The sequence below is a fragment of the Macaca thibetana genome, chromosome 13, assembly GCF_024542745.1.
Source record: "Macaca thibetana thibetana isolate TM-01 chromosome 13, ASM2454274v1, whole genome shotgun sequence".
Lineage (NCBI taxonomy): Eukaryota > Metazoa > Chordata > Mammalia > Primates > Cercopithecidae > Macaca > Macaca thibetana.
In genome coordinates, this window is record NC_065590.1 from 32,517,151 (window position 1) to 32,540,925 (window position 23,775).

Here is a 23,775-nt window from a genome sequence, read left to right on the forward strand (position 1 = left end):
GGTGTATGTTGTCTCTCTGGGTCTCAAAAGCCCTGTGAGTGGGTTCCTTATTCCTTGGCTTGGGGGGATGGGGGTGAGAGTCTTGTACATTTGAAGGGGGTAGTCAGACTGCAACTGTCTAAAATCAACTCCTCATGCCAAGCGATGAGTGATAAATTAAGGAAGTGTAACTGAACTGAAGACCCAGCTTGGGTGATCAGCCCAGGTTTTGGACGAAGCTGCTGCAAAACTACAAGTCCCAGCATGCCTTTCACAAGCACACTACACATCATCTGTAGAATTCACACATGCTCAGTGTGGTGGCTGGAGCCTGTTTTCCATAGGTTCCTGACTAGGTTAAATAAGGTGGAGCAAATAGCCCCACCCCAAAAGCAGGCTTCAGGATTTGAAGTTTGAGCCTAGCCCTGAGGTAGAGCCGGAATTTACCTTTGTACTTACACGGTCAGGGTTGGTGGTGACTACATGGGTCTGGAGCTGGCTGCCGTCCTGACACGTCCTAGAGCTGCAAGCAGGTTTGAATCCAGGATCACTTGGACTGCTGTTCCTCTCCCCACCCCCTATATTCTTTATCCTTTTCCCTTCAGGACTTTCCCACAGGTTACTAGGTCTCACATAATTTCTACTGCCCTTGAGGACCCCTGCCTAAGTAAGATTTCTACTACCTGCCGACAATACTAGTATCAGGCAGGTTTCTACTACCTGACTATAGGGACTGTCGACTAACTCTCAGTAGCCCCTTATGAAAATACCTAGCACTGTTTCCTGGCAGGAAATGCTGGGAAGGGTGGGCCCCAGAGCATGATCAACTAAAGGTAGAGGTTAAGGATCAGGGCTGAGGTGGGAAGATGGTGTCAGTCACCAAATATGACCTTACTGACTGCTCTGCCTTCTGCAGGTCCTGCCAGAGAGCCACCATGGCCTCTCAGCCTCTCAGGCTGGCAGAAGAGTATGGCCCAAGTCCTGGGGAATCTGAACTGGCTGTGAACCCCTTTGATGGGCTTCCCTTCTCTTCCCGCTACTATGAGCTGCTGGAGCAGCGCCACACCTTGCCCATCTGGGCTGCTCGCTTTACCTTCTTGGAGCAGTTGGAGAGTAACCCCACTGGAGTGGTGCTGGTGTCTGGGGAGCCTGGTTCTGGCAAGAGCACCCAGGTGTGGTGGGGGTTGTAGGGGCAGGCTGATTCTGGGAGTGGACAAAGGGAGGAGCTAGGGAATTGGCCTTTCCCTGGGCACGGGGGGTACTGGACTTCGTGGGGTCATGAGGAAGGTGAACAAAGAGAGATGGGATGGGTTAGGCTGGCCCAGGAGGCTGGTGAAAGACCAGGGGACTCCCCAAATATAGAAAGATTAAAGTGGCCATAGTTCCCTGAGCACTTCTGACTGAAGTCCTACAACTTCCTCACTGGTTGTCCTTCCCTACTTCTATCCCAGATCCCTCAGTGGTGTGCAGAGTTTGTGCTGGCCAGAGGGTTCCAGAAAGGACAGGTTACTGTCACGCAGCCCTACCCTCTTGCAGCCCGGAGCCTGGCTCTGCGGGTTGCTGATGAGATGGACCTGACCCTGGGTCATGAAGTTGGATACAGCATCCCCCAGGAGGACTGCACAGGGCCCAACACCCTGCTCAGGTGGGGGCCTCTGCAGGCCTTACCCAAATCTAATTCCCCTCACTCCGTAGAAACAAACCCATTCCTCTGGCATCTCACCATACCCTCCCTCAGCCCAACTCACTCTTTTTTATTTTATTTATTTTGGAGACAGGGTCTCACTCTGTCACCCAGGCTGGAGTGCAGTGGTGCAATCACAACTCACTGCAGCCTCAACCTCCCGGGCTCAAGTGATCCTCCCACCTCAGCCTCCCAAGTAACTGGGATGACAGGCGCATACCACCACGCCTGGCTAATTTTTATATTTTTTGCCATGTTGCCCAGGCTGGTCTCAAACTCCTGAGCTCAAGTGATCCGCCCACCTCGGTCTCCCAAAGTATAAAGCATGAGCCACCGCGCCTGACTCCCACTCACTCTAAATTGTGTGTGGTACAATGGCTAAATTAAGCCCTTGAATCCCAGCCAGGGCCTCAGACATTCAGCCTAACTCTCATCAGAAAAATGTCACTTCCCAGTTGGAGTATACCTTGTGAACAAAGTGTTCTCAGTGGGGTTGTGGGGTCACAGTTATGGGTCCACAGGCTCAGGAAGTCACAGCATATTTTTCTGACCTTCAATATCAAAATCTACGTCCCTTGGGGAGAAGTTCCCCTGAGCTTGTGTGGCTGGTCAGTGTCCACACTGATTCCTCTGCCCACTACCAATGTCAACAGGTTCTGCTGGGACAGGCTGCTTCTGCAGGAGGTGGCCTCGACCCGGGGCACTGGAGTCTGGGGCGTGCTGGTACTAGATGAGGCTCAGGAGCGGTCGGTGGCATCAGATTCACTCCAGGGGCTACTGCAAGATGCCAGGCTGGAAAACCTTCCGGGGGACCTCAGAGTGGTTGTGGTTACTGACCCAGCCTTTGAACCTAAGCTCCAAGCTTTCTGGGGCAATCCTCCTATTGTGCATATACCCAGAGAGGCTGGTGAGAGACCTTCCCCCATCTACCGGGACACCATCCCCTCTGATCGAGTGGAAGCTGCCTGCCAAGCAGTGCTTGAGTTGTGTCGGAAGGAGGCTCCAGGAGATGTGCTAGTGTACCTGCCCAGTGAGGAGGTAAAAAAAAAAAAAAAAAAAAAAAAAAAAAAAAAGCCTGCAAAAGGAGGTACTCATCATCTTCTAGTCCTAGGGAATGGGAATGGGAGCAATGCCTGTTAGGAACAGTAGAGTTGCAGTATTTACTCTCCCCTGGGGTCCCAGAGAAAAACTTGAGGATTTCAGAGTAAAGAGGTTTACCACTCACTTTTTTATTCCCTTTAATGCAGAGATTTGTGATTCAGTGAACCTCTGAAATTATAAAATCTTCAACTTTATGAGTATTTGCATTTTCTCAGAGTGAAGGGCCATAACTTTCAACAGTCTTTCAAAGGGATCTGTGACCCCAAAAAGGTGAGAACTGCCCTAATGTCCCACCCTTCTCCTCAGGAAATTTCCCTCTGCTGTGAATCCTTGTCCAGGGAGGTAGAGTCCCTGCCTCTCCAAAGGCTTCCACCACGAGTACTGCCCCTTCACCCAGACTGTGGACAAGCCGTTCAGGCTGTATATGAGGACATGGATGCCCGAAAGGTTGTGGTCACTCACTGGCTGGCTGACTTCTCCTTCTCCCTCCCTTCCATCCAACATGTCATCGACTCAGGACTGGAGCTCCGAAGTGTGAGTGAGAGAGAGATGGCGGTGGGGTAGTAAAGACAGAAATGGCCCACTCTGATCTGTCTTGGCCTTGGTTGGGGCACGGGCAACAGGTTTACAATCCTAGGATCCGAGCAGAATTCCAAGTGTTGAGGCCAATCAGCAAGTGTCAGGCAGAGGCAAGACGACTGCGAGCAAGAGGGTTCCCACCAGGTAAGAGCCTTTGCCCTCACTGAAATAAAAAACCCAAGAGTCACCAACATGCAAGCCCTGAGAAATCTACAGTGGTCTTTCCCAGGTCTTTTTCCCCTCAGGATCCTGCCTCTGCCTGTATCCTAAGTCCTTCTTAGAACTAGAAGCTCCACCATTGCCCCAACCCAGGGTGTGTGAGGAGAATCTGAGCTCCCTGGTGTTACTACTAAAAAGGAGACAGATTGCAGAGCCAGGGGAGTGTCACTTCCTGGACCAGCCTGGTGAGTACCTCTCCTGCCCAAGTATTGCCATCTGATCACCCAGTTCTGAAATTTCACATCCTGTAAGCCCTGTTTCCTCACCAGCTCCAGAAGCATTGATGCAAGCCCTGGAAGATTTAGACTATCTGGCAGCCCTGGATGATGATGGGGACCTGTCAGATCTGGGCGTCATACTATCAGAATTCCCTCTGGCCCCTGAGCTGGCCAAAGCCCTGCTGGCCTCATGCGAGTTTGACTGTGTGGACGAGATGCTCACCCTGGCTGCCATGCTCACAGGTATAAATCCCTGCTGTAAATCTGTAGCTCTTGCAGCCACTTCAGCCCTTCCCCTTGGGTTTTGGTGCTCCTGAGGCTAGCCCTTTCCTCTCTGCTCCAGTTGCCACCCCTCACAATGCCTAAAGAACCAGGCTTAGTCACCTATCTCCCTCTTGTCTCTTTAGCCTTTTTTCTCTGCTGGTTCTTGCCCCCAGCATGCTTAAATCTCTCCTAATCTGTTATTGCTAAAACTCACACACTCCTCTTCCTCAACCCTATCCTCCCCTTCAGCTGTGCAGCATGATTTCTATCCTATTCTAACTGGTGTATTGCTCACCTACTGCACTCCAGCTTCAGGTCTACCATGCCAGTGAAACAGCTTTCAACTCACCAGTGACCTCCCAGGTACCTAATCCAGTGGATACTTTTGAGCCCTTATTCATGACCTTCTTTTATACTTGAAATTGCTGACCGCTTCACCTTGAAACTGCCTCCTCCCTAGGCCTCTGTAATGCTGCTCCTCATGGTTTTCATCCTACATCTCTGGCCATCCCCTTTATCTTTTCCTCGAGCTCTTTGTCCTCTTGTTATCCATTGTAAATTGGTCCTCAGGGTTCTATTCTTGCCTCTTTTGTCTTCTATTCCCTGAACTCTCTGAGCAAGTTTATCCACAACCATGGTTTGAAGTTCTACCTTTAGCCTTAACATTTCCAAACCTTGTGCCTTGTATCTCTCACCCAATACCATTCTTCTGAATCTGAGAGACAGAGAGAAAGAGAGAGATGGAGAGAGGGATGGGGAGAGGGGGAGAGAGGGAGAGACAGAGAGAGCATACCCCAACTCCTGATGGACGTTTCTTTTTTTCATTTTCTTTTTTTTTTTTTTTTTTGAGACAAAATCTCACTCTGTCACCCAGGCTGGAGTGCAATGGCATGATCTCGGCTCACTGCAACCTTTGTCTGCCAGGTTCAAGCAATTCTCGTGCCTCAGCCTCCCAAGTAGCTGGGACTACAGGCATGCACCACCACACCCAGCTGATTCTTGTATTTTTAGTAGAGTCGGGATTTCACCATGTTGGCCAGGCTGGTCTCAAAGTCCTGACCTCAGGTGATCCACGCACCTCAGCCTCCCAAACTGCTGGGATTACAGCCCTGAGCCTCGGCGCCCAGCCCCGATGGACATTTCTACCAGAATAGTTAACAGTACCTCAGCTCAGAACTGAACTCGAATGCTCTATTAAACCACTCCCTCGCCACTATCACCACAAAATCTTTTCCTCTCTCTAGAGTCTCAGATTCAGATAATACTATTATCCTGCTGCTCTGCTACCATCACTCTAGACCAGTCTTTCTCCAGGTTATTTCACTTTTATCTTGTAAAAGTAAATATATATTCACCTGCCCTTCTCCATATTCACTTCCAGTGAATATGGTAGGCAGGATCTGCCAATGGTAGGTCCTCCTCATTGCTCAGCTGGATTTCCTCAGTAACCTCCTAACTACTAATGTGAACTTTTTCAGACACATGGACTCTCTTACTTAAAAACTCTTCTTCAGCCAGGCATGGTGGCTTGTGCCTGTAATCTCAGCACTTTGGGAGGCTGAGATGGGAGGATCACATGAGGTCAGGAGTTTGAGACCAACCTGGGCAACATAGTGAGACCCTGTCTCTATAAAAACAAAAAATTAGTCGGGTGTGGTGGCATGTACCTATAGTCTCAGCTACTGAAGAGACTGAGGTAGGAGGATCATTTAAGCCTGGGAGGTTGAGGCTGCAGTGGGCCATAATCACGCCATTTCACTCTAGCCTGGGCAAGATAGTGAGACCCTGTCTCAAACAAACAACAACAACAAAAAACACAACTCTTCCTCTACAGCTACTCTTTACCTTGAAGATAGTTCCTTTCCTCAGTACTCCAGGGTCTCATGACCTTACCTATACCTACCTCTTCAGCTTTATCTCCTGCCATTCTGCAACATGTCATTTCATTCCCTCCACCCATCCCAGATGGCTTGCAGTTCCCCAAATATGCTATGTTATTAACTTAGGTGCTATGCTGTTGCCACAGTCTAAAACATACTCCCTGCCCCTTCTCCACTCTGCTAATTCCTACTCAGATTTCAAATACTAACCCAAGGGTCCTCATCCTTTTCTGTTACATCACTCACATCCTCACCACCTAAAGCCTTGATTAGTTATCCTCCTCTTTGTTTCCACAGTACCATATACAAACACCTATCATGCTTATCAAGTCTGCTTACCTGTTGGTCTCTCCCACCAGACTTGAAGCTCCTTGATGGCAGATTGTATTTCATTTGTTTATCCTCAACGTTTAATAAAGTGCATAACACCTAGAAGTTATCTGTCTTTTGAATAAAGTTCCCAAAGGGACACTTCGGCCTTTTCAGCATTCCACCTTTACTACTATCCCTTCCCATTTCCCAAATGGCAGATTCTACCTTCCGCTCTTCTGCCTCCAGCTGCCCCTGGGTTTACCCGTCCTCCACTCAGTGCAGAAGAAGCTGCCCTGCGTCGGGCCCTGGAACACACAGATGGTGACCACAGTTCTCTGATCCAGGTGTATGAAGCCTTTATACAAAGTGAGCTCTGCATCCTCTTATAGAATCCCAGATTGTCCAAAGAGGGGAAATGTTATGCAGCCAGCTGACAGATCTCTATGTTCAGAAAGAGGAGGACCTTTGGCTAAGGGTTGGGTTATTTCAGGGGTCTCAAGGACTTTAGTTTAGCTGGTCCCTTTCTTCTCCTAGGTGGAGCAGATGAGGCTTGGTGCCAGGCTCGAGGTCTGAATTGGGCAGCATTGTGCCAAGCCCATAAACTTCGGAGAGAGCTCCTAGAACTCATGCAACGAATTGAACTTCCCTTGTCCCTACCAGCCTTTGGCTCTGAGCAGAATCGCAGAGACCTTCAGAAAGCACTGGTGTCAGGATACTTTCTCAAGGTTAGAGGAAAGGGTGGGGGTGAGGATGATCAAAGGAGCAAAAGGCAAAGAGAACAAATATTGGTAAGCCACTTTGAAATCAGGGTCCAGGTGGCCATTCAAAAGATTCTTTAGATCCAGAAAGGACTTTTCCCTTGAGGATTTGGGGCACAAGGGGCTATGGAAAATGCCATGAGGTATAGTAGAGACCAGACAACACCTAGAGGTAATGCTTTACTTTTAATACTCTCACCACCCTTACTCTTTCTCAGTCCCCTTTTCTTTTTTTCTACTGTCTGCCTCTTCCCTTTTATTTATTCCATCAATATTTTTGCCTTTCAATAAGGTGGCCAGAGACACAGACGGGACTGGAAATTACCTACTCCTAACCCATAAGCATGTGGCCCAGCTCTCCTCATACTGCTGCTACCGAAGTCGTAGAGCTCCTGCCAGACCCCCACCGTGGGTGCTCTACCACAATTTCACCATATCCAAAGACAACTGCCTTTCCATTGTTTCTGAGATTGAACCACAGATGTGAGTTCCCTGACATCCTCCTACACTGCCTATTCCTCTCCCTGGGGCCAAAATTATGGCTGGGGAGTTAGAGAGACAGAAGAAGGGATCTTAGTGGTTAGTAAAAACATGATCTGAAGAGAAAGGAATTGTGGAAGGGCTGGTGAGAAGTTTAAAAGTCTGCATCATAAGAGAAGATGCACTTTTGGAGACCTAGGCAGGAGGAGTGCTTGAGGCTAAGAGTTTGAAACCACCCTGTGCAACATACTGAGACCCTGTCTCTACAAAAATTATTTTAAAAAGATTAGCTGGGTGTGGTGGTGTGCACCTGTAGTCCCAGCTACTTCAGAGATTGAAGTGGGAGGATTACTTGAGCTCAGGAGTCTAAGGCTACAGTGAGTTATGATGATGCCACTGAACTCCAGCCCAGGCAACAGAGCAAGACCCTGTCTCTAAAAAGAGACAGAGAAAGAGAAGATGCAGATCATCTAATTATGACTCTCTCTATTAGGCTGGTGGAATTGGCCCCTCCATACTTCCTGAGTAACTTGCCTCCCAGTGAGAGCAGAGACCTCCTGAACCAGCTAAGGGAAGGAATGGCAGATTCTTCAGCAGGGAGCGAATCATCCTCAGTCCAGGAGTTCAGAGATCCCTGTGTCCTGCAGTGACCTGCCTGCCTATGGAATGGAGCTGGGTTCATCTCATCACATTAGATTCTCCCTCAGGGTGGCACCAAAGCACCCAGACAGATTTAGAAGCCCAAAGTTTAGGGTTAAATATAAACCCTGGAAAGTGAGTCCCAAGAAATGGTAGGCTGGGAATGGAGAGAATGGGGTAAACCACAGTCTACATAGGGAAGGACTCTTTCCTTAGCCTTCTCTTATTGATTGGAGAGGGACTGACATGCTCCCCATTCTCTCAACTTTGCCAAACCCATTCTTGTACTCCCTTGTGGTCTATAAAAGATTTTTCTGTGGTGCCAGTTTTTAGTTTGGTCCTGCAGTGCCATATACAACATCCATAAATCAGCGATGATACTACAGTAAAGAACCAGGGCCAGCTCCTCCAACTATAGTTTGCAGCCTCTTCCCATCTCCAGTCAGGCCTTCATTCTATGATCAACATAGTTGTCACTAGCACAGGCATGAGTTGTCTGACTACGGTTGGTCTCTAGCCTGGCCTCTCTTCCCTCTGTCACAGTGCACCAGTCTCCAGGGGACAAAGGATGGGGGTGCTAGAGGAATCAGATAAATTCTTCCCTTCCTCATACAACTTAAATCCAATTCCTTTTTAACCCTTAAGGCTAATGCAACCATCCCCTAACTAGACTTTCTATTAACAAGCTTCCCAGCAGCCCAGACACACCGACAAGCTGAAGTCTTTTGAACAACTTCAGAGACATCATGCTTTCCTTTCTTTCTTCCTAGGTTCTCCTCCTTCCCTTCCCCTTTTCTGCCCTCGAATTTTTTTTTTTTTTTTTTTTTTTTTTTTTTAGATGAAGTCTCACTTTGTCACCCAGGCTGGAGTGCAGTGGTGTGATCTCGGCTTACTGCAACCTCCACCTCCCAGGTTCAAGCGATTCTCCTGCCTCAGCTGCCCGAGTAGCTGGGACTACAGGCACATGCCACCATGCCCGGCTAATTTTTGTATTTTTAGTAGAGAGGGGATTTCACCATGTTGGCCAGGATGGTCTTGATCTCCTGACCTCGTGATCCTCCCACGTCAGCCCAAAGTGCTGGAATTATAGGCGTGAGCCACCGTGCCCGGCCTGCCCTTGGACTATTGACTTAGGTATTCTCCATCATCTTGCACATTGCAAACGTGGTTGTCGAATTTGGTGGAAAGGTTTAGTCCTTAGAACTCGGCTTTTCTCCTCAGAGTGCCCTCCCTCAGAGATTCTATCTGTTCTCATTCATTCTATCTAGGTCCACCTCTATGTGGATGTCAGTTGATCTCCCTCAAAGGCACTTCTCCAGGATTTATTTTCTCTAGGTATAACATTTAGTTTTGCCTGTATAGTTAATCTTGCTCCAATCTTCCCAATTTCCCTTTCATCATCCACAGCACCACTGATTTCCTGATGCTGCACATTTCCAGTCGTGGAATTACCTTTGATTCTTCTTAAGCTTGTCACTTCCAAATTATTTTCAAAATTCTCTTCACCCTAACTCCACTGGGCCCATTAACTTTGTCCACTGTTTCCTCCTCTCCCTTCTCTGTCCCTATGTGACACCAGAGCCAGATTTTCTTTCTAGATTTTCTCTTTCGTTGGGTGTGTAAAGTATCCTACTCGCCTCCTGCCCAGGCGTGTTGCCGGAGGATGTTGCCAGCAGGCTGAACACACATGACAACGTGAGGCTCAAAGTCAGGAAGGAATCCTTAGCGATTATTTTACAGTTGAGGGATGATGCCCGGGGTGGACAACCCTCTGGTTCCGGTCACAATCAGCCAGCCTCTCGCGCTCCGGCACCCCCTCCATGACTTCGCAGTGGTAGATGTCTTCCTTCCTTCACACCTTTGGTACGGACCCAGCGTGCACCGCGCGCAATGCCGCTAGCGCCCCGCAGAGCCCCAGCTCCCGACCACCCGCCGGAGAATTCCGAGTCCCTCAGGAAAGCAGCTCCCATTGGCCAGCCCGGCCCCCTCCCCGCACCTCATTGGCTACTGTCCTGCAGGTCCCGCCCTCTCGGCGCCTCAGGTTCCAGCGGCGGCTTAACTGCAGTGAAGTGAAAAATGGCGGGAAGGGCCGCCTCTGAGCGGACCGTGCATCTGCGCAACGCTGGCTTGGGAGTCAGCCGGTGGTGGGGGAGCCCTCGACGACAGCCTCAAGGCCTGCCGCTCCTCACGCGCCCGGCTGCCACCAGACCATGTGCTCAGGCAGCCGCGCGCTCCACCGCTCCGGGCCCGGCGTTCCACGCCGATCGGACGGGCGTCGCTCACACCACCGAGGCGAGCCCGGACACGGAAGCCACTTTGTTGTCCTCGGCCCAGGGCTGCAGGTTCTGCAGCGCGAAGAGCGACGAGTTGTGCAGGCAGAGAGGGTCCGGGGGCAGCGGCGGCCGCAGCGGCCGTGGCAACGCGTCCTGCTGCAGGTGCAGGAGCAGCCGGCCCGCGCGGTGCCGCTCGGCCTCGCGCTCCTCCGCCGTCTGGCGCCTGGGGAAGGGAGACGCGGGGTCAGCGGGGTTGCCCGCCGCCTCGCTTCTCACCAGGCCCGGCCCGGGGACGCCGTCCGCCCTCGCCCGCGCCGCGCCTCACCGCCACTTGGTGCGTCGGTTCTGGAACCACGTTTTGACCTGTGCGTCGGTCATGCGCAAGGCCTTGGCCAATGCCGCCCTCTCCGCAGAGGCCAGGTACTTCTGGCGCAGGAAGCGCCGCTCCAGCTCCAGCACCTGTGAGCGGGAGAAGGACGTGCGCGGCTTCTTCCTTTTCGGAGGGGTCCGGTTTTGGTAGGGGTGGCCTATGCGGCGCGTCCCAGAGAAGGGCGAGAGCGCAGCTACCGGGAGGAAGAAAGAGCAGGGCAGGGTTTGCAGGGTAGCCCTAGGTGCCACTAAGAAGGCCGCGCCGCTGTCCAGGCCTCAGAGCTCCCGCGCCCTGCCCTTACCCGGATCCTAAGCATCAGCCGAGCCCTATAGCCAAGAAAGGCCCTTCCCCTGAGATGCTAGGGAGGCGTCCCCTGTAACTTCACCCTACCCTCCCCGCCTGGACAGTGGGACTGCAAAGGAGGGCGCGGGCACCGACGGCAGCTCCCTCCCCATCGCCTCTCGGAGGCAGGACCCAGAGATTCGAGTTGGGGGAGGATCCCCTGGGAGGATCTAGTGGGAGGTGTGAAAGGGGTCCTTGAGTTGGAGCAGAAAGCTAAGAGATGAGGAGACGGGGTCAGAGTCGGGCGTGACACTGGAGGGGTCAGACAACCTCACCCGTGAGCCGGTCCTTGGCAAAGCGGCGGCCGCTGTCCATCCAGGGGAAGGTGAGTCCCGCTAGGCCTCCGGCGCCGCCCAAACCCGAGGGCCCAGGCACTGCAGGCGCCCCCGCCGCGGGCGGCGGCACAGGCAGCGGGCGGTGCGCAGGGACGCGGATCACGCCGCCCGGGCCCACTCCGGAGCTGCCGGGCAGCGGGGCCAGTGAGCCAGCGGGACCGTAGCCCGAGGCTCCGTGGTATCCACCCGAGAACGCCCCACTCTCCCCATGACCCTGGCCCCCGCGACCCGGACCTAGGCCGCCCCCAGGGGTTTCGGGGCCGCTCAGGATCTGATCGATGCCGAAGCTGATTGGCTCGTGGTGTGGGAGGTTGTGTGGACCCAGCATCCCCGGCTCCATCGGCCCGGGCCGAGAAGAACCGCCGGAGGTTCGGTGGTTGGGGAGGATGCCTCAGGCAGCTCCAGAAGCCCGGCGGCGGCGCGCTCCGGACAGTGACCTCAGGGGCCCGCGGGGCTGGCCAAGGCAGGGCGCCGGGGTCCCCAGAACAGCAGCATCCCTGTGCACCCGGAGCAGCCGCGCCCGTGCCAGCCGCTGCCGGGCGTCCGCGCAGGGACTTGCATCCCGGGGGAGCACGGCCGGCTGGGGCCCCTGGAGCTTTCTTGCTGGCTCTCAAGCGCAAATAGACGCTGGGCTGCCGGCGCCGCTGCCCAAGTCCCGGGTGGAGAGGGTTGGCCAGCTCCGGCTGGGGCAGTGACTGACGGATCGGCCCGGGTGGGTAGTGGGGGCTGGGGGTAGGGCAGGGGCGGGGCCCAGCAGTTAAAGGGGAAGGGACGCCTGTTTGCGCCAAGCGCAGGGGGAAGGCTGGCTGGTGGAGATGTGCGGGGCGGGGGACAGGGGGCCAGGGTGTTAGGAACCAGGCTCAGCGCGGGAGGGGCCGAGCATGGGCCGCTGAGTCAGCGGAGATGCTCACCGCGCCTCCATCCTTGCTGGCCTCCGCCTTTGGGTTGCCTCCGCCTCACCGGCTTCCTGCGCAGGTGCCTCCTCCCCCAGCCCCCACTCTTCGCCTCTCGATGGATCCTGCTGGCCAACTCCTGGATTCGTTGTGGTCCCCGCCTAAGTGCCCTCGAAGACCAAATCTCGTTGTGGTTTCCCGGCTGCGTAAGAAGCTGCTGGGGAACGGCGCCCGGTGAGCTGCAGGCCCAGGAAGAGAACAGGTGTGGGAAGGGGACGGCAGGGGCTAAGGGCGGGGAACGGCCGCTTTGGGCCGGCGACCATGGTGCGCCTTCCGGCCTCTCCTGCAGGTCCCCCCCAGCCCTGTTCATGCGCACCGGTAATTGATGTCCCGTGTTTCTTAGAATTTCGATTTTCCGAAATCCGTGTAAACTGGACCATGGCTCAACCCCGGCCAAATCAGGCCAGTGGGTTCTTGGGGCTGGCGCTCTACCCCGGACCCCAAGTGCAGGGAGTCCCCAGTGCAGGACTCCGCCCTTCCATTCTGTGCCTAGGAAGTCTGTTCTCACACTCTTCCTCCTCAACGGCGGGAGGGCGAAATCTCGCCACAAGGGACACGTGGGACCTCACTGAGGCCTTGGTTGGATCCTGGCCGCCTTGTTTCCCATAAACATTTTACCCCACCCAAAATCAGAAAACGGCCTGGAGCTGTCAGAGAAGGGAGGTGGGGAAAGACCCAAGCCGCTTGGTGACCCTGTGACCTCTGGCCGTGGATCCAGGAGCTGGGAGTGTGTGAACTCTGCGTCCTTCCCGGGGATGGGACCCCCGCCGGACGGGCCCCTGAGCCTTAGACCCGCCCCCGCCGCCGCCCTGCCCGGTGCAGGCCGCCGTAATCGGGTTAGCTGGGCCGGAATTACATTACCTTCCCCGGCCCGCCCCGGCCCCCGGGGGGGCCCTGGCGCCTCTGAGCCGGTGAGACTGGGCTCAGAGAGGGGGGCGCTTCTACCATCCTGCGGTGGCGATGGCGGGTGGGCACCAATGAGCAGCTCAGCCTACCTCTGACACGTGGTAGCCAAAGGACCTTACTCTGCTGTGCCAGCCCTCTACCCTGGTCCCCAGCCCATCCCGCTGTTCAGCTCCATCCTGCTGGTTTCCCGTGTGAACCGAAATGCCTTGGAAGTCTAGTAGCTGGATCTCCCTGGGAGCACTGATCTTCAAACTGATTCTTCAGGATCCCCTGGGAAAGACTCTGCCCCCTCCTTTCTCCCCAGCAGATGGGCCGGCAGCCTGGTGCCTGGGGCAGGGTGAGGGGGTCTTTTCTCCCCTGGGAACCAGGAATGATATTTGGGCATCTGGGCAGGAAGATGAAGAGAAAGAAGAGTGAGCTCTGTCCACCAGCCCTACCAGCCCTCCAGTGTTCTCCGAAGCCTTATGTCTAGAGGAGGTGAACCATAAATGGGACAGAGGGCAGTAGGGGGAACAGTGTCAACCTGGCGGGCGCAGTGGCTCATGCCTGTAACCCCAGCACTTTGGGGGGCCGAGGCGGCGGGGGGGAGGGGATCATGAGGTCAGGAGATTGAGACCTTCCTGGTTAACACGGTGAAACCCCGTCTCTACTAAAAATACAAAAATTAGCCGGGCGAGGTGGCGGGTGCCTGTAGTCCCAGCTACTTGGGAGGCTGAGGCAGGAGAATGGCATGAACCCAGGAGATGGAGCTTGCAGTGAGGCGAGATCATGCCACTGCACTCCAGCCTGGGTGACAGAGCAAGACTGTCTCAAAAAACAAGTGTCAACCTCCCCCATCTTGACCACCTCTACTATCCAATTTGTCCAGCCCCTCCTCAGCCCTGCTCACAGCCTGTTCTGAAAGAGGATGGGGGCTCCTACCAATTTACCAGATGTATTTTCATCTTGATGGAGAAGACAAACAACATTATCACCTCCCATCCCTTTACAGAAACCCATGCACTTTTCTCAGCAGTTGAGAGGGCTACAAGGAAGCATGAACCTGTTCAAATCTTCAGGCCGGGAGCAGTGACTCACACCTGTAATCCCAGCACTTTGGAAGGCCAAGAGGGGGCAGATCACCTGATGTCAGGAGTTCAAGACAGACCAGCCTGGCCAACATGGTGAAACCCTGTCTCTACTAAAAATACAAAAAAATTAGCTGGGCATGGTGGCAGGCACCTGTAATCCCAGCTACTGGGGAGGCTGAGAATCACTTGAATCCGGGAGGCAGAGGTTTCAGTGAGCCGAGATCACTACTGCATTCCAGTCTGGGGTGACAGAGCAAGACTCCATCTCAAAAAAAAAAAAATCTTCCTTGATAGCAAGGGCTGGATTCCCCCAGATGGGAACAGGGAACCTAGGGAGACAGCAAAGAAATATAATCTCTGAATGGGGGGCTGGTGTGCAGGTTAGGAGTTTGCTAGTCCCTTTCTCTGCTCTGAAGGGTGAGTCTGGGGGCAGGCGGGCAGGGTAACCAGTGTGTCTCCAGCCAACCTAAATAAATCCTTGAATGAGTCCGTGAGTGAATCAACAAATGAAAAAAAAGGCAACATCATGCAGACCCGTACACACACCCCTGCCTTTTGAGTTCAGCACAGATGGTACTGCCACCCAGAGACTGTCCAACTAATCGTTTAAGAATGGTCACAAACTCAGTAGTTCATACAAGTCTTCTGGGGAGTTTTAAAAATATTTTAGTGCCCCACTTCAAGAACAGATGGTATCCAGTTATGTCACTCAGACCACAGTCCTAGGACTTTCTCTTTTTTTAAGAGACATCTCACTATGATGCCCAGGCTGGCTGACTGGCCTCAAACTCCTGGGCTCAAACAATCCTCCCACCTTGACCTCCTGAGTATCTAGAGTTACAGGTGTGTGCCACCATCCCAACCTGGCTTGAAATGTCCTCTCTTGCCTCCTTGAATCTGATTCACAGGGAAAGGATTGTTCCTGCTGGTTTATGTTGAAGATAGAGGTGCTGGAATGAGTGCCCCCTCAAACACACTGCTTTGGATCTGTCTCACCATGTCCTGTGTGTCCGTGGCTCTCATCAACTTAGTCTTTCCTATGCCTCAACTGTCTCAGATCTTTATTATCTGGACAAAATCTTGGCCTGAGTCTTCAAAAGAGATCATGCTTTTCCTTTCCTTTTTACTTCATGCGTACTGCCTCCATTTCATCATGATTTATTCTTAACTCAGTGCAAGCTGCCTTCATTATAGTAACCCTTTCTCAGAGAGCTCCAGTGTTCAGTATCCCTCCTCCAGGACTTCCCTGACATGTTTTACTTTGTTGGTCATCAATTATTTTTTGAAGTGTCCCTTCTTTTTGCTTCTGTAATATCTTATTCCACATCTTTGGACTTTCGTAGTCACTGCTTATGTTTTTCTTCCACTGATTTGGCTTTTTCCACTGAAGACTGTGAGGATTCTTCAGAGCTCACACTTAAGCTTTCTTTTTTCTTTTTTTTTAAGACATGGGATCTCACTCTGTTGCTCAGGCTGGAGTGCAGTAGCACGATCATAGTTCACTGCTGCCTCAACATCCCAGGCTCGAGCAATCTTCCCACCTTAGCCTCCCAAGTAGCTGAGACTACAGGTATGCGCCACCATGCCAGGCTAATTTTTGTACTTTTTGTAGAGACGGAGTCCCACCATGTTGCCCAGGCTGGTCTCCAACTCCTGGGCTCAAGTATACACCCACCTCAGCCTCCCAAAGTGCTGGTATTACAGGCGTGAGCCACTGCACCAGGCCTTAAACTTTCTTTATCTCTACATCTGCTCAAGTTCCACCCATTCCAAAAGTCCCAACTCTCATATCCAGCCAGATAACTCTGAGACCTCCATCCCTGGTTCGTTCTGACACTTCAGCCCCACCACTCACTCTTCTAGCCTTCTAACAAGCTCCCCCTGCTTCCCTGCAGCCACATAAGTCCAGCAGGCTGGAGGACATGCTTCCCTCCAAAGCTCTTCTTTCACCCTCTTACCCAGGCCTACCAAGCCAGGTTCCTGGCTACTTCCTCCTATTATACTTTCCTTTGAAATGTTTCAGATACAGCCCTTCCTTTCCATTGCCATTGCTAAAACCCTAATTGAGGCTGTCATCACCACCACTTGGATTCATTCATGTATTCATCCAGAAAATTTTTATTGAACACCAACTATGCAGCTGGCACTGGAGCTGTATCTGTGAACACAACAGAGGAAAAAAATCCCTGCCACTGAGAAGCTTATAGTCTAGTGGAAAGGGCAGATGAAAAACTAGGAAATATGTTTTCTAGAAAATATTTTCTGAAAATAACTAGAAAATATTTATAATATATATTAGAAATGTATATTAAATAATAATAAATGCTAAGAATGCTAATAAATGCTAACAAAAAAAAAAAAAAAAAAGGAAGTGAAAGGGTGGGTGAGTTGTTATTCATCTAGAGTGATTACAGAAGCCTCATGAGTAAAGACCTGAAAGAAGGGGGGAGCCATTTTGGATGCCTAAGCATTTCAAGTTGGGGACACAGTGGAAGGATATCCTGGTGTATCTGAAGAGACTATGCAGGCCCTTGCACACCACTGTAAGACTTTGACTTTTATTCTGATTGAAAAGGGAAGCTCTCAACAGGTTTTAAACAGTAAAAAAGAAACAACCTAATTTTTCTTTTTTTTTTTTTTTTTTTTTTTTTTTTTGAGACGGAGTCTCGCTCTGTCGCCCGGGCTGGAGTGCAGTGGCCGGATCTCAGCTCACTGCAAGCTCCGCCTCCCAGGTTTACGCCATTCTCCTGCCTCAGCCTCCCGAGTAGCTGGGACTACAGGCGCCCGCCACCTCGCCCGGCTAGTTTTTTGTATTTTTTAGTAGAGACGGGGTTTCACTGTGTTAGCCAGGATGGTCTCGATCTCCTGACCTCGTGATCCGCCCGTCTTGGCCTCCCAAAGTGCTGGGATTACAGGCTTGAGCCACCGCGCCCGGCCACAACCTAATTTTTCAACTTTATTTTTAATAGCTTTCTTGAGGTATAATGGACACATAAACTGCAGATATTTGAAGTGTACAGTTTGATAAGTTTTGACATATGTATATACCCATGAAACCAACATCACCATAAAAATAATAAACACATCCACATCTCAAAAATTGTCCTTTGTCCTTTGTGTTTCATATTTTATCAGAATCACTAGCTCTGAGAAACATAGCACTGAGCTGTTATGTTGAGAACACGCGAAGGGGGACTCAAGGAAAACAGTCAAGAAGCCACTACAGAGGATAGTGACTTGGACCAGGGAAGTAGGTAAACAGTGGCTGTAATGAATAGTTGATTAATCACTAATCTCATAACTTCTTGCTGCATATTCACTCCAATTCCCTCTGAAGAGAAATGAACAAAAATGTCGCTTTCACAGGATAACCTCCTCCCTTCAAAAAAGTCCGCTAGCTCCCAATTGCCCTCAGGCTAAAAATTACAACTCTTTAAGGCCCTGCTTTTTCTATTACCACTCTCAAATCTACATCTTGACCTTCCTGTCCTCTGGTCATTCCCCTCCACGTCCTTTCTATTTCAGCACACTTCCACCCCCTCCCCCAAGTCTAAATTGTGCCCAAAGTCCCACTTTCTCCAGAAAGCCTTTTTGAGGTCTCCATTGGAATCTCTCCCTTCTCGAATCTCCAGTTACATTTGATGTTAATACCTCAAAGGAAATTTATCCTTTTTTAAGTACCCAGGGCTGGCGGTGTAGAGCTCTCGAGCATCCCGCGTAATCCCCAAGTGCGAGGCTGGGCCTATGCTACTACAGGCGCTCGCTGCCTAAGCCTTTCTGTGTGTGGCAGTGTCCTAGTCGTCCTCCCCTCCTCCTTCGGCATCTGCTCTGCATTAGTCTGTCCCAGGCCTCCGCAGGCGCCGATGATTAAATCATCATCATTAACCAGGGCCTGCCCCCCCCATCCCCGGCAGCAGGGGGAGAATGGGGGGATAAGATCACTACCAAGTCCCTGGGGGTCTCTCCCTCCCCATCCCCCGGCACCCTCTCCGAGACTCTGCAAAGCCCGAGAAACTCCCTCCGTGGAGCGGGGAGAAGGCCCGCCATCTGGATGAAGCTCCGCTCCGCGGACGCCGACAGGGCGGCATTACGAGGAGAGGACCCAGGAGGGGCTTCTTCAGCAGGGTAGTCGTCACAGAAGACCGACGACCCTGAGCGGGTAGCAGGCACAAGACTGCCGGGCCTTTGGGGGTAGGAGGGGGCAGTCTTTCGCAGGCTCCAAAAGTTAGTCTTGAGGTCGCTTAGGGTCTACTATGATGAGTTCTACAGGAGGCTGAAGAGATAGGACCCTTCCCTATGCCCCCCCACCACTCCTTAATTACGGATTGAGGAGGGGAGGGGCCGGTGGGGCTCAGGTGAGCACACGGGGAGAAAGGAACGTGGGCGGGGCCTTACAGAGGGTGAGCGAATCCGAAAAGACCTAGAACCTCGTTGCTGGGAGACAAGTCCCGCCCTGCAGGCGGCACCGGAAGTGGCAGGCTGGGATCAGCCTTTAAGATGGCGTCTCCTCAGGGGGGCCAGATTGCGATCGCGATGAGGCTTCGGAACCAGCTCCAGTCAGTGTACAAGATGGACCCGCTACGGAACGAGGTGCAAGGGCGGCAGGGTTACTGCTGTGGTCGGCCAGCGGTGCGAACTGGGGCGGGCTAAAGGACGGGCGGTGGCTGGCCGGGCGCCCAGTGCGCCTGCGCAGAGACAGAGTACCCAGTGCGCCTGCGTGATTGCGATCGAGTTGCCAAACTCCGCTTAGGACGCCTGCGCATTGTGTCGCCGACGTCGTGTAGTCTCCCCTGGGAAAGGAGGGTCAGGCGAGTCGACGTGAGGGAAGCCCCCGCTGTGCGCGGAGCCCTCTGCTGGGCGGAGGGGGAGTGCCAGCCCCCTGGAGCTCATCCCCGGCTGATGGCGCAGGACGCGGGGCTTGGCCGTGGAGTGTGATGAAGGAGGCGACCCCCAGAGTGGGAAGGCGCACGGGTTGGGGGCTGAGGGTGGATAGTTGGTGACGGAGGGTGTATATTCAGGAGGAAGTTCGAGTGAAGATCAAAGACTTGAATGAACACATTGTTTGCTGCCTATGCGCCGGCTACTTCGTGGATGCCACCACCATCACAGAGTGTCTTCATACTTGTGAGTGCCTTGGAGACTGCCTAGTTCTTCCAGTCCCTAGTCTTCACCAAGCCGACTGCCAGCTTCTGTGCGGCCTGCCCCACGAATCCAGGCACCCCACCCAGCCCATGAATCCAGTTTCCAGAGGGCCTGAGAATCTACTTTTCTTTTCCTGCAGTCTGCAAGAGTTGTATTGTGAAGTACCTCCAAACTAGCAAGTACTGCCCCATGTGCAACATTAAGATCCACGAGACACAGCCACTGCTCAACCTCAAACTGGACCGGGTCATGCAGGACATCGTGTACAAGCTGGTGCCTGGCTTGCAAGACAGTGAGTGACTAACCTGACTTTGAGGGGCTTCTTGAGGACTAATTGCTGAGTGGCAGCTTGAGGTGACAGGGGCTTTGGTAGGAATCATGTAGGCAGAAGGCCAAAGATGAGGGAAGGACAAAGAGTGAGGAGGGGCTAATACTTTATTCTCATATTTCACCTTCTTCTAGGTGAAGAGAAACGGATTCGGGAATTCTACCAGTCCCGAGGTTTGGACCGGGTCACCCAGCCCAGTGGGGAAGGTATGTCCTTGGCCGCGGGAGAGTAAAGCCCCCAGAGCATTCTTCTTGCCCAGTTTTGCTCTCTGGGGAAAGAGGAGTATGGAATGTGTGCCACCAGCCACCTCACTACCCTATCTTTCTCAGAGCCAGCACTGAGCAACCTTGGCCTCCCCTTCAGCAGCTTTGACCACTCTAAAGCCCACTACTATCGCTATGATGAGCAGCTGAACCTGTGCCTGGAGCGGCTGAGGTAGGAGAAGGTCAGGGGTTGCAGAAGGTGACAGTGCCAATGACCCAGAGCCAGGGAGGGTATGGGGGAGAGGCCAAGCAGTGAGTGAGTACCTATCCCCTTGAAGAGAGTATATCATGGCTCTGGGTGGGGGAGAGGAGGAAAGATAGGGTTCCCTAACCTGTGTCTATTTCCCCCCAGTTCTGGCAAAGACAAGAATAAAAGCGTCCTGCAGGTGAGAAGGGCTGAGGGGAGGGCCTCTCTAAGGAGACTCACCTCCCATGGCCCTTCCCTCACACACCTTGCCCTCTTCCCTCCCCTCCCTGCTCCCAGAACAAGTATGTCCGATGTTCTGTTAGAGCTGAGGTACGCCATCTCCGGAGGGTCCTGTGTCACCGCTTGATGCTAAACCCTCAGCATGTGAGTAGTCTCACAGTTGGTTTCTTGGAGGGGAGAAGGGGCTAAGAAAGGAGGGACAAAGTCTAGGGTGGACCAGGGTAGTTTTTGACCTGCCAGAAAGTTCCTAAAATTATACCCCCATCTCCCTCCTAGGTGCAGCTCCTTTTTGACAATGAAGTTCTCCCTGATCACATGACAATGAAGCAGATATGGCTCTCCCGCTGGTTCGGCAAGGTAAGCCAGGCCACCCTCCCTGGCTTCACCCCCCTTCAGACTCCCCCCAACCAACCCACAGTCTGCAGGGGAAGGGTGGGCTGAGGGGCCCTTTGGATAATATAATAATACTCCCCACTGACTACTACTTCCTCATTCTCTCCTTAGCCATCCCCTTTGCTTTTACAATACAGTGTGAAAGAGAAGAGGAGGTAGGGGCCAAGCCCCCACCCCATCCCACTCCCCTTCCCTCCCCAGATATTTATGTGAAATGAACTGCAGCTTTATTTTTTGAAATAAAAACTTTTAAAAAGCACCTCTCTTCCTTATTCTTCCTGCCTCACACTCATGCTGTGTCCTGCCTTCTTCAAAAATCCTGAGTTTCATTGTGAAGAAGGACCTGTGCTCTATGGCCATGGGTCCTCAATGTCTTGCCAAAGGAGAAGGGTAGAGGATCCCTATATGTGTGAAACCAGGCCTCCCACACCACTCTTTTTGGTTATGGGAAGCCTTCCTCGCGGGGAGCTCTCAGCTGTCCTTGTATGCTGCAGCATACAGTGTGGGTGCGGGCCTCTTAGGAGATGTCCTAATTCAGCGGTGGTGAGAAGGCTGGAGTTGGACAGTGGCTGCTGCAGGATTGAACAAGTGAGATATTTAAAAAAAAAAATCCAAAGAATTGTGTTATAGTTTTATAACTTGGGGGATGGGGACAAAAAGGAGGGAGAAGTCTAAAAAACAAATGGGGTGGGGCCACAGGGATTGTCAAAAGTGGATGCTTGGCTGTCCATACAGAATTCAACAAGTACTTGGGGACCAAGACTAGAAGTCAGGATGGAGAATAAGTAGCTGAGGAGGGGAGGGAGCTGATGTGGAGGACAGCAAGGGCAACTTCAAGGAACAAGAGGGAAGCTGCAAGGCACCAGCTCCATTAATTGAGCAAACATTCCTTGTCTGTATGCCATGCCAGGGTCCTTGTTCTATGGTCCTCTCAGTGGGGTAGCTAGAAACTTGCCCAACTGCGACAGGAACAGACAGAGGCCAAAGCAGAGTTCCGGCCTGCTGCCAAATCTGGGACAAACTGTACGGAGGCGCAGCATGTGTAGCCAGAACCCGAGTTAAAACCTAGGTCCCACCCTGGCTGGTCTGACTTCACAGCTTCTAGGGGATTGGTTGTGCGAAGCTGTTGAGGGCTGAAGGCGCTAACCATCAAAGATGGAGGTAGGGTGGCAGAGGATGGGGCGGGAGGGTAGGGAGTGAGTACAGCAAAGGTGGCCTCAACTGGGTAAGAAAACTCCAGACTTGTGGGAAAGGCCTGAGCTCGCATTGGACGCTCTGGGGTGCTACAGTCAGACTGGCTTTCCGGGAGACCTCCGCCTCTCCGCGCGGATGCAGAGGCTGCAGACGCCGAGGAAGAGCTCGAGTGCGTGGGGCACTGATGGGGACCCGGGTGGGCACACCGCAGACGGCATGGGTACGCTTCTTTCCTGACATGGTCTCCAAGATTACCAAAGCTTCCAAACGTTTCCAGGGAATGCCTCTCCCCCACTAGCCCCCTCCTCGACCTCCTCCAGGAACACCCCAGCTCAGGGCTCCCCACTCCTCTTCCTCCGAATTGAAGCTCTGTGGGCTTTGCAGTCCGGGCAAGTACGTGGCGCCCAGGGCTGTTCTCCAGGAGTTTCTGCGCAAAAACGAGTTTCCTAGGAGTGACAGGGGAGTGGCATGGGCTCAAGGGAGAGTAGAAACGCTCCCGGGGGCTTTGCAGGGGCCGAGCAGCTGCGGGAGTTGGGGAGCAGTCCGACTTGGTCTCCCTGGAAGGCCCTCCCGTTGGGGCTGGGCGGCAGCTCGGCGTCGAAAAAGCCAGGTCTGAAGATTAATGGGCCCGAGGCCGGAGACCCTGAGAACCAAGTCACGGGACTTGAGGCCCTTGGTGACTCACGCCTTGAGGCCAAGCAGCGCGGAAGGCGCTCTGGCCGGATCTGGGGTGGGGCCCCGCTGAGCCTTGGTCTAGTCTGTCAGCAGCGGCAGCTGCACTGCGTCTCCCAAGGGGGCTGAAGCTGGCCAGCTGCGGGCTCCGCGCCGCTCGTCCCGGGCCTATGGGTCCATTCCCCACTCCCACCCGGACCCCGGGGTCACTCGGGTCTCCGTCTGTGCCAGGGAGGGAGAATCACGCCCAGGGTCCTCTCTGGCTTCGAGCAACTGAGAACGCGCCCGGACGCGGCGCGGCGCTCCGGAGTCAAAGGAGAGGCGGCGGCAGGACCACCCCAGGGCGCTGTCTGCACCCCCGGACGCTCTCGGCCGTGCTGCACTTTCGGGACAAGGCGTCCGTTCTCCCCTGGGGGGCCAAACCTTGCCTCTGCCCACCTTCCTCAACCCCGCCATTTCCAGGACTCACACGCAAAGGCGACAGCACCAGGATTTGCTCCAGCCTTTGGCACAGAGGAGGACGGGTCCCTCTCTCAGCCTGGCCAATCATTCCCAGGGCTTGATGGGAAAAAGGACTTCCCTAGAAGTGATTATTGCGGAGTTGGGGGGAGAAAAGTGTCGGGGAGGGCGTCCGAGTTTCCCACCGCTGGCTGCTTCCCCACCCGCACACCTGGGAGGGTGGCGGTGGGCGCGCAGAGATCTTTGCAAAACAACGTCCAGGGAGCAAAACAACTCATAGGCCTGCCGCGCCCCAAGTCATGAAACTAAAATATAAGGATCGGTTCACTCCGCAGTAGCTCTTTTTGAAAGAGAAAACAATCCCAGAAGTGTGCGGGACGGACGGACGCCCCTTCTCACGCTCCTCTGCCTGGACTTTCCTCCCTGAACTCCCACTTCCCTCTCACTCCCGTTCACGGATGTTCCCTAAGGGTGGGGAGGAGGGGGGCAAGCTCTTCTCTGAGACTGTCCTTGTCCACCTCCCCAACGGGTTATT

General features: G+C 53.2%; 4 protein-coding genes and 1 long non-coding RNA gene across 8 annotated transcripts in view; 3 read left to right on the forward strand and 2 right to left on the reverse strand.

Moving 5' to 3' along the window:
* Positions 1-92: 92 nt before the first annotated feature.
* On the forward strand, positions 93-8,438 carry DQX1 (DEAQ-box RNA dependent ATPase 1). Its single transcript, XM_050754330.1, has 11 exons — positions 93-1,151; positions 1,431-1,624; positions 2,317-2,701; positions 3,071-3,298; positions 3,388-3,487; positions 3,589-3,747; positions 3,832-4,023; positions 6,483-6,602; positions 6,771-6,961; positions 7,287-7,477; positions 7,968-8,438. The coding sequence occupies exons 1-11, from the start codon at positions 846-848 to the stop codon at positions 8,122-8,124; spliced, it is 2,223 nt and encodes a 740-aa protein (XP_050610287.1). The 5' UTR covers positions 93-845; the 3' UTR covers positions 8,125-8,438.
* Positions 8,439-9,421: 983 nt separating this feature from the next.
* Positions 9,422-12,130, reverse strand: TLX2 (T cell leukemia homeobox 2). The gene is made up of 3 exons (XM_050754342.1): positions 11,374-12,130; positions 10,712-10,949; positions 9,422-10,609 (listed from the first exon to the last, which is right to left on the reverse strand). Exons 1-3 carry the CDS (start codon positions 11,771-11,773, stop codon positions 10,393-10,395), a joined length of 855 nt encoding a protein of 284 aa, XP_050610299.1. The 5' UTR covers positions 11,774-12,130; the 3' UTR covers positions 9,422-10,392.
* Positions 11,247-23,775, forward strand: part of MRPL53 (mitochondrial ribosomal protein L53) — a 42,852-nt gene continuing 30,323 nt past the window's right edge. The window contains exon 1 of one of the 4 annotated variants that reach the window (XM_050754349.1): positions 11,247-11,250. The gene's annotated coding sequence lies outside the window, so the exon portion shown is untranslated. Of the gene's footprint in view, positions 11,251-14,727; positions 14,732-18,290; positions 18,295-23,385; positions 23,390-23,775 lie in introns of those variants that run through there. The other 3 variants (XM_050754347.1, XM_050754348.1, XM_050754346.1) reach the window with 3 other exon arrangements.
* PCGF1 (polycomb group ring finger 1) lies at positions 18,798-21,174 on the forward strand. The gene is made up of 9 exons (XM_050754344.1): positions 18,798-18,952; positions 19,381-19,486; positions 19,644-19,796; positions 19,967-20,038; positions 20,162-20,267; positions 20,448-20,481; positions 20,580-20,666; positions 20,799-20,879; positions 21,027-21,174. Exons 1-9 carry the CDS (start codon positions 18,860-18,862, stop codon positions 21,072-21,074), a joined length of 780 nt encoding a protein of 259 aa, XP_050610301.1. The 5' UTR covers positions 18,798-18,859; the 3' UTR covers positions 21,075-21,174.
* Positions 21,540-23,610, reverse strand: LOC126934002 (uncharacterized). Its single transcript, XR_007718801.1, has 2 exons — positions 23,251-23,610; positions 21,540-22,555 (listed from the first exon to the last, which is right to left on the reverse strand). It is a non-coding gene; the product is annotated as an uncharacterized LOC126934002 (long non-coding RNA).

Bases quoted from the DNA above. Each gene is read 5' to 3' on its own strand.
- DQX1 (XM_050754330.1), top strand. From the start codon at position 846: ATGGTGTCAGTCACCAAATATGACCTTACTGACTGCTCTGCCTTCTGC. The intron at 1,152-1,430 runs GTGTGGTGGGGG...CTTCTATCCCAG, and splicing joins GTTCTGGCAAGAGCACCCAG to ATCCCTCAGTGGTGTGCAGA. The intron at 4,024-6,482 runs GTATAAATCCCT...TTCTGCCTCCAG, and splicing joins CCTGGCTGCCATGCTCACAG to CTGCCCCTGGGTTTACCCGT.
- TLX2 (XM_050754342.1), bottom strand. From the start codon at position 11,773: ATGGAGCCGGGGATGCTGGGTCCACACAACCTCCCACACCACGAGCCA. The intron at 10,950-11,373 runs GTGAGGTTGTCT...TCCTCCCGGTAG, and splicing joins TGCCAAGGACCGGCTCACGG to CTGCGCTCTCGCCCTTCTCT. The intron at 10,610-10,711 runs GTGAGGCGCGGC...TCCCTTCCCCAG, and splicing joins AACCGACGCACCAAGTGGCG to GCGCCAGACGGCGGAGGAGC.
- PCGF1 (XM_050754344.1), top strand. From the start codon at position 18,860: ATGGCGTCTCCTCAGGGGGGCCAGATTGCGATCGCGATGAGGCTTCGG. The intron at 19,487-19,643 runs GTGAGTGCCTTG...CTTTTCCTGCAG, and splicing joins CACAGAGTGTCTTCATACTT to TCTGCAAGAGTTGTATTGTG. The intron at 20,039-20,161 runs GTATGTCCTTGG...TATCTTTCTCAG, and splicing joins CACCCAGCCCAGTGGGGAAG to AGCCAGCACTGAGCAACCTT.